This window comes from Cibotium barometz, chromosome 3 (assembly GCF_041138505.1).
Source record: "Cibotium barometz isolate CiBa-2024 chromosome 3, ASM4113850v1, whole genome shotgun sequence".
NCBI classification, from domain to species: Eukaryota; Viridiplantae; Streptophyta; class Polypodiopsida; order Cyatheales; family Cibotiaceae; genus Cibotium; species Cibotium barometz.
In genome coordinates this window covers 24,624,677-24,633,577 of record NC_141048.1, presented here as the reverse complement: position 1 = coordinate 24,633,577, position 8,901 = coordinate 24,624,677, and the positions used below count along the sequence as shown (strand labels likewise).

Below are 8,901 nucleotides of genomic sequence, written 5' to 3'. Positions count from 1 at the left end.
GGGATCGAAAAGCAACTTGCAGTAGTAAATCAAGGTGCCTAGAAGATTCATGTTTGATGGAAAAGCTATTGTGGATACTCCTCCTACCTTTTAACTCTATAAAGCATTTATATGGAAATTAACTGCAGCAGCTACCTGCCTGTTAAGCACAAATTGCATCCTAATAAAAGGGATTTGGTTCTGCTACTTGCCCTAGATGGGGGTTACATCAAGATTTTCAAAAACAACTTTTGGCTATGCAGTTATTTTGATCACGTTTGGTTCTACAAAGCTCTTGGTTTTAAGATCGCTTGTGCACAATGGCGCTTTGGATCTTGGACACTTTCCTTGCTGGCTACAGTATGTCTTATTTATCTAATTATTAGATGATATGGACCCTAAAGGGTCTTTAATAATTATGTTTGGGCCCAAAGAGGGGCACTTAAAAGAATGTGAGACGGGAACACTCAAGATCATGAGGTTAAGGAGAGTGATGAGGCTATCCAAATGCTTGGGTGGAGAAAAAGTTGGCAATTTAAAAAAAAAAGGAAAAAAAAAAAAGAGGAGTGATACTTGTTTGCCTACAGAATTTGGCATCCTATTCCTCCATTGCCATGGCGCTGCGAACTTTCGCCTCGCAGGCTGCGTCCGCGCTGCGCATCAGTTCGCGTCCTCGGCTGCTGGCAGATCCCTTCTTCCTACGACATTTCTCCACCAAATGTATGTGTAATTTGTCTTTGCTGTGTTATCGTGCCATTTCTTTCGGGTTAGGGCTAGGATTGGGGTTGGGTGTAGTGTGGGGGGATAAAGTCAGGGTTCAGGGTTAGCTCTGTGAAGCAGGATCCTTTGCTACTGTGCACTTCCCACCTCGTGACAGTCAGCGTTGGGGTTGGGGTCAGGGTTAGCAATACCAAGCAGGATCTTTGGTTTTTGTCACCGTGTAAGGAGGTTGCACAATCTGTTCGAATCGACGTTTCCCTTTCTGTGAAGCAGGTTCTGTGTCAGTTAGATTTTTGGCACTCTGCTACAGTTGAGGAGCTGTAACCTCGTCTTTTATTGCTTCGTTTGCATTCTCATGCAGGCGTATACGATCGTTGAGGTTGCCTATAACACTGAGTCTCTGTGTTTTCTTTGCGTCTGTGACCTAGGTTCCCTTTTCATGTCGATAAGCTTATTTCTTACAACGATTCAATCCATTTTGTTCTGCATTTTGTCATTCTGCCATAACAAGGGTTTGATAGGTAGTGCCCTAGTTTTGGAAAACAAGCTACCCACGGTCATTCTATTATGCTGTTGCTTCTGGATCTGATGGACTGGTCCTCTGAGAATATATTGCTAGTCGATGCTTTTTTGGGTGAAAGCTTCACTCTCTCTCGTCTTGGTTTCTGCAGTTCCCGAACATCTAAAGTATGCAAAATCACATGAATGGGTGAAAGTGGAGGGAGAACATGGTACAATGGGCTTGACCTCGTTTGCTGTGGTAAGAACATAACCATTGCTGTTATGTCTTCATGTCAGTAGTAACCAAGATTTTTAAGAGATACTGCAAAAGGTTTTGCATTTTTTTTTTGGTTAATTGCCCATCTTTCTTATGATTTTCAAGAATTTAAGGGTTCCTGTTGGCAGGACGAGCTGGGTGATGTTGTGTATGTGGAGCTACCTGAAGTGGGTTCAAAATATGGACCAGGAGATAGCATCTGCACGGTGGAGAGCGTGAAAGCTTCCAGTTCCGTGTATTCGCCAGTAGGTGGTGAAGTTGTGGAAGTCAATACTGGCGTCAAAGAGGCTCCAGAGAAGGTGGGTGCAAAGTCCAATATTTTGGTTTATTGTATGGTGTACCGGCAGTTCCAAGCTACATCTCTCCAAGCCCTTCACGTTGGTGGGCATTTGAGAGTTGTCAACCGTCAAAGTAGTGATTAATTGGAAGGCTAACTAAGATAGTCTTTGGGTTGGTGTCAACTGGAAAGCTGCTGCTTCTGAGCCTAACATGTGGCACATGCATGCTTGCATGCATACTCGATATTTTTGCTAGAGTTAGACTTGTTACATTTAGAGTCATCAGTTAAGCTAGAGTGAGATAAGCTGTTCCTTGAGATGGTTTGAAGGTACAATTTTGAATAGCATGGGTAGAAAGAAGTATTATGAGGAAAAAATGCTGTGGGCCCTTCTATAAGCTGGGGGTTGATGGCCAATGAGGTGGTAGCTCAAGTGGTGAGATGTATGTCTTGGGACCGGGAGGAAAGCGTGAAATGTGCCTACGGGCGGTGAAAAAATGGTATCTATGGTTGGAAAGAAAAAGAAAAAGAAAAAAAGGTGGGGATTGATGATGAGCAGCGCTGTGTTAGTGTTGCTCTCTATGCCGCTTTTATTAAGGTTGTAGTACTTTGATGATGATGCATTGCAGTCACCCGTGTGCCGAAGAGGGGTTTAGTAGACAAAATTTTAGAGTTTGACCTGAGGAACAACTACTTTTGAGGCCTTTTTGTTGGAACATCTGGCATGTTAGTGTGCAGTGATAAGATGAAGCTTTTTAGGCAAAGCTGAGGTTTCGGACAGCCCTTTGTCCGTGATGTCTGCCTGTGATAAATGGTCAACGATCTTTCTTGTTGAACTAGCTTTTATGACTTGTGCGTGCTCTAACATAGCCGTGATGTGATTGAACCACTGCAGTTGAACAAGGATCCATTTGGTGAGAGCTGGCTGGTCAAGCTAAAACTGGCAGATCCAAAACATTTGGAGTCACTACTGAGCGCAGCTGCTTATCACGAGGTAGTGGAGAAAGAGAAGCATTGATAGGTGTTTCTCAAAGGTAAATAATGCCCTTAGGGAGTGGCAGTAGCTTCCATTAGCTGTGATCTCACTCGAAAGTGTGTTCTCACAATTCACATGAGTAACGGAGTGTTTTGGAAGATATGTTGCCTTAAAGTACCAAGTATAGATAGGCCTTACTTGCACTGTCGTTCTGCCACAGACCTGGAAAAGGGCAGTGCGTTGAAATCCATTACTGGCACCAGACTGTTCTGCTGTTGCCTGTTATGTGAGCACTGTGCTTCCAAAGATTAGTTCTTGTACTTTGACAGCAAGAGCTGTTTCTAATTGTTTTTTCACCATTATCACGTTTTGTACCTTTTGTACCTGATGTGGAGTCTTTATGCTTAATGAGAATGGGTGAACAAAGCGTTACTCTGAGTGGAGCTTTGAAAATTGATGTCCGTCTTTACAGTCGATATGGAATGATGTAACCCCCTTAGTCATTTATGATGATACCTTTGAAGAGTGGTAGAGTATTGGTGATGTTTTAAGCCTTGCCTAAATTCTTTTCATTAAGATAAAGTTCTTGTGTTACTCTTTAGATTTTGACTCAAAAAAACTTGGCAGGAGGGATATGCCATGTCAATTGTGTTACAGGTTGAAACGTGATAGTATATTCCTATTCCTAAGTTTTTACTATTCAAGTTGTCCATTTGCAAAAAGATTTTATCGGCAAGGAAATTCTTCTAAAAGATGTTTAATCTACATCTAGATTAGTGTAGCTGCATATTGCAAGGCCTGTGTACACGAGAGATGGTTGTCGAAACATCGTGTGTGAAATGCGATGAGATGCCAATGATGTGATAGCTCAAGTGGTAGACGTGTTTGTCTAGGGCCAGGAGGTCATAGGTTCATAACCTCACATGGTTGATACCTGTGCGGCATTGCCTTATGGGCGGGTATTATAGTGCCTAAAAGTGTGCATGTACGGGTGGTGAAAAATGGTAATTGTTGGAAGATTTTGGGCCTCAGGCCATTCGGAAAAAGGAAGAGGGAAAAAAATGCAATGAGATTTGATATTTAACATTGAGAACGGTCCAACAAGACAGGAGGCTGCATTCGAACCATCTTTTTTTTAGAGCTTCTTGTATGTACTTACAAGAGAGTGTAAGATAGGTGAAGAGACTTGTGCTTAAAGCTCATGCCAAAAAATTGGTTGCAAAACCGCGAATTGGCCAAGCATTTTCAAATCTAAGATCAAAGTATCTATTCATCTTCTTGTAGACTTCAAAGGGTGAAAAATTCACTGTTTTATTTTTTATCAACGTGCAAGGGAACAGTCATAAGTGTTTCTGAACACGACGTTCAAACAGCATAAGTACCAGTAGGTTGTAAGCCTGCAAACATCTCGAGTCAAATCCAGGATGCATACTACAGCAACCCTGCTCTTCTAATAAGTTTTTCTTTCATCAGATTATTGCAATGGAGTTTTTTTACCTTACTTATTTAAGGATCGAGTTTGCCTCTTTGCTATAAAATATGGATAGACTGTATGACAAGATTCACTGGTTCTTTAGTGGAATCGCTATGCATCAAATCGATCTGCCTGCTAATTGAAGGAGCTTTTTCTAATTTTCTTCCGAATGGCTCCGTGGTGGAAATTTTAATTTGCATGGAATTGTTAAACAAGGATGCTCATTATTACAGCTCTTTCATGTTTTTTGTACTCACGCTCATATGCTCCATTTGGACAGTGCAACTGAGGTTGGCCTCATCCACTGTATGAAGATTATCAACACTAAGTTTTGTTTTACTAGAAAAATCTTCATTAATTAACCATCAGACCAAGTTTATATCACTTCTCCAGAAGACTTTACCATGACGAAGGCTAGCAACACACATGCACGTGTGCAGCATTATATCTATTCACACACGCTCATGGACATGCATGCAGGCACACACATGCTATATGGGCCAATGCGTTGCCGATGGCTCCAGCCTTTTCCTTCAAGCTGGTCATCATAATCTGGATACTGTTTTGAAGATGCTTTGGTTTGAATGTAACATTCCTAAATCTGGGCTTCCTTCCCTTTCTAAGATGGCTTCTTTGATTGCCAATGAGGGAGGCTTTCAAGATGCGAAATTTCCCTGTTTCCAGATAATTTGGATCTTGGACAAATTCACAATTAAGATGGGTATAGCTTTTCATCGCCAAATTGTGGTAGTGAGATCTTTTGTTCACATTTTAGCCACCATGAAGATTACCATTTTCTAAAAAAGCTTTTTGATCAGAGACTTTTCTTAGCAAATTACATTGTCCCAAATGTCCACTAGCAATTGCTTGTTTGTCTCTCAAAGACCAATCTAGAGCGCATTACATAGATGCTTAGTCAGAAGCCCACCCGGTTATGTCAAAAAGCAATTAACGACACCTAAAGCCAACCACAAAGCACGAATGTATTCTGCTCACTGATAGGTGCTGCGTATGCATAGAAACAGTTAAAAACCCAAAAAGGACCCTTGCCTGCCTCTCTACTCTTCTGGTTTAGGAGTGATGTTCCTTTGCAAATACTATAATGCTTGATATAATTCCAACCTTTATTCTCCCCAATGTCCAATTTATTCTCTCCTCTCTCACTTTCATTCTCCACTTTATATTCTTCCCTATCCCATGCTTATTCTCTTCTCTTTCTCCCTCTAGTGTTTCGAATCTGCTCGTTCACCTTTATTCCCAAAGAGAGCCCATTCTCACACTTATAATGATTCAAGCTTATGTATATTTATATTATTGATTCCTCGAGAAAGCCCAACCTCTAACTCAATCTTTCTTTATTAGCTTTTTCTCTTGGTGCATTTTTCCTTTAAAATGTGTTCCCCAAAATAATTGGATGAAATCTTGGCTTTAAACCGTAGTTTCAAGAGGAGCAACAAACTCTATCTCCAACATGCCTCGAAGCACGAGGACTGGTTGGTCTCTTCATTAACTATATCTTTGACCATCCGCACCTCTTTGGAATGGGCAGCATCTTCACCACCCGTATGTGGCATGAGCACCCAATCACTATCATGAAGGGGGGTATGTTAACCATTGCACAAATTAACATGGTTTCACTCGCCCGGCCTATTGTACGACACTTTACTATCTTATCGTGTGTAATGGAAGTAGTCCATCATCTTTGTAAGATGGCGGTGGAGTTTATAAAGTGGCTTTACCCCAAGCTTAATGCCAAATCAAGAAGCCACTATATATACTTACTTTAGGCTAGCGCTAGTGGCCCATGACTATTTTTAAGTTATGGTCGTGACCAAGTATGAACAGTAGGCATTTGTATATAAGTTATTTTTAACATTTAGCAATAGACATTCAGTCCCTTACAATAGAATACTTGTGACCTCTCCCTCTTCTCCCTACCCTCTTGCTTGTGTTCTATTAAATCGTCTTGCTTGATGGGACTGCTTAGTTAGGTTTGATTGTAGAATCTCTCTTGCTTGAGCTTCTCCTGTCTGTCCACCGCTTGTGTGATTGTTGATCCATAGTGTAGGAAACCTACTCTACCTTCACCCCCTTAGTAAAGGAAGTATTCCGGTGTAACAACGGAGTGAGGTTGCGAGACAATAAGCTACCACACCCACATAAGGAAGTTGCATTTGCGGCTCTAAGGCAAGACCAAACAATACTTGTTTTGGCAAAGGCTAAGGTAAGCTCTTGATGTGAATAAATTATAACCATTAAAGGCCTATATCTTCAACCTATGTTGTTTACTTATAATGTAAATAACATAATAATATTTTAAACTTGTAATTAGCACAACAAAAGCCTATATCTTTAACCTGCATTGTCTACTTATAATGTAATTAACACAACAATATTGTTAAAAAATTGTTGTGTGGATTACATTGTTTACTTATATTACAATTATCACTATAAGATTATATGAAAGAAGTTGTATAAGAGGCATCTCAAACATCCTATTAACTTGAAGTTGGCCTTTTGTTATGACAGCGAAGAAAGTCAAAGAAGAGGCAAATGATGTGAGACTGCATGGAACTGTTTTCTTTGAAGATCTTTGGAGGTATTCGGGCACTAGGTCGTACCATGGACAAGGCTTTTGCCCAATATGTTCCCCCATTTAGAGATATACAGAATGGCTATTGGTGATGAGGGTCAGTGTAAGTGCTAGCTAGCGTGAGTGCCTATATATGCAAGATGTTCTTATGAAGTGCAAAGCCCTTGCAAAGTAATGCAAGTATCGTGCATGGGCTATGTGGGCTCTACCCGTGTGTGTTCTTCTCAATGTAACAGCTCTAACTCTTTGCTTTCTTTGACTCTTATAGTTGTTTTCCTCGACATTTTTTCACTTTGGTTGCGAGAAAAGATGAGGGGCTTTTTTCACGCTGAGGTTTATCGTTTGAGTGTTTGGTTGCTGGCAAGGATGGTCTGTCCAAAAGAATGGTAGAAGAACCACTTATGCATGTACCTTTTAAGGAAATCGGGGGGATGGGTCGTACCATGCCCATCCAAAAATATACATGGATATATAGTGATGGTGAGGGTATGATGCATGCACACTTTGTAGTTTGGGATATGTTGAGTGCTTCCTCAATAAGAACTAATTCTTGGGGACATTTTTAAAAATTGAAATAATAAAGCTCTATAGGGCGGGCAAAACAAACTTCCTTACAAAACTGAAAATAAAACACAATAGGCCAACATCGTGTTTCTATTAAATACTTCGAATTAATACTTCTAATTTGATGTATAAACCTTTCAAGGGGTTAGGTAGAAAAAAAATTAATTGCTGCATTTTACGGAGGCTGGTTTTAACAAATGTGCGTTGCATGCTATTTTTTTCTAATTTGTGAGTTTGTCTTGACAATTGTGTGCTGCATGTTTTTTTCTAATTCAGGACTTTTTCTTCTCTCTCTTTCATGGTATGGAATCCATCTTTTTTTGTTTCTCTCTCAGAAAGAACACGATTGCAACCATGGACTCTCTCTCTCTCTACCTTCCTCCATAAAGCTTGCTTTAGCCTAGCTTCAAAACCAGAGAGTTGCGCTCAACTCTCTCTCTCTCTCTCTATATCTCTCTCTCACCTTGAAACCCTACTTTTTCTTCCTGTTTTTATTCCTAGAAAAGCAAAAAAGGCATCTTCTATTTTCTGCATGTTGTTAGTTATCGCGAGAGAGAGAGAGAGAGAGAGAGAGAGAGAGAGAGAGAGAGAGAGAGAGAGAGAGAGAGAGAGAGAGAGAGAGAGAGAGAGAGACATAGGGGGGAGGGCAAGGCAGGAGCCCGGGGGGCGTTACCATGAGAGAGAGCTACAGACGAATGAGGATAGACACCTTAGGTAGCAATTTTATTAAAAGATGCCACGTAAGTGAATAGTACAATCTTTTGATAAAATGTGAATACACGAAAACAAAATGTGAATATCTGGACAAATGTTCTTTTGGGCTCGCATTTATTTAATTTACAAATATGATGCGGCATCGATTCCATGTGTGAGCCTTAATTGAAAATTTAAAGAGAGCATGATGCTAACACGTGTGAGTAGCATGTGCTCTTTACATGTGTGAGCATCATCGTTTGCATGCTCTTCATGCGTCGTCGGGATATTTCTCCTTTTCGATGGAGGTTCTGCTTCATAGTGCTTCACAAGCGTGCATGCTCTTTACACCTCGTCTCGGAATTCGTGTTCTCGATGCAGGTTCTGCTTCTCTGGAGTTTTTTGGATCCGTAAAGCAAGCGTGCACGCTCTTCACGCCTAGTCGGGATTCACATTCTCAATGCAAGTTGGAGTTCTTTGGATGCGCAGCATTGTCCTCACATTGGATGGCGTTTGTGCTATGTCCAAGTGCTCTAATGTTATGGGTCTGTCCAAGCGTGTGCGTAAAAAAGCGAACTCTACTCCTGCATGTATGGTCCTTTCCCCGATACCACCACCTTTCACGCCTGGTGACGTTTCTGTGCCCTCCATGCCTCCGACTGTCAACCCTGTTCCTTGTGAAGCCACATTATGTGAGGCCAACAAGGAAAATATTCCTCCTCACATCCTCACATCGCCTGAAGGCTCGGCTGGTTTGCAGAATCTCAAGGGTGTCAAACAGAGAGCCCATTCTTCAGGTGGTGTTGTGTTGTGGTTTTTACTGTTGCATGTATAATATTCTGTATAT

General features: G+C 41.1%; 1 protein-coding gene across 2 annotated transcripts; it reads left to right on the top strand.

The window, feature by feature from the left end:
* The first annotated feature begins 512 nt into the window (after nucleotides 1-512).
* Nucleotides 513-3,168, top strand: LOC147639868 (uncharacterized). Of its 2 annotated transcripts, XM_086774897.1 has the most exons (5): nucleotides 513-699; nucleotides 1,371-1,459; nucleotides 1,606-1,776; nucleotides 2,650-2,788; nucleotides 2,951-3,168. In XM_086774897.1, the coding sequence occupies exons 1-4, from the start codon at nucleotides 594-596 to the stop codon at nucleotides 2,770-2,772; spliced, it is 489 nt and encodes a 162-aa protein (XP_086631023.1). In that variant the 5' UTR covers nucleotides 513-593; the 3' UTR covers nucleotides 2,773-2,788; nucleotides 2,951-3,168. The 2 variants fall into 2 exon arrangements, with proteins under 2 accessions (XP_086631023.1, XP_086631016.1); XM_086774890.1 differs by having other exon boundaries at nucleotides 514-699; nucleotides 2,650-3,168.
* Nucleotides 3,169-8,901: the final 5,733 nt, after the last annotated feature.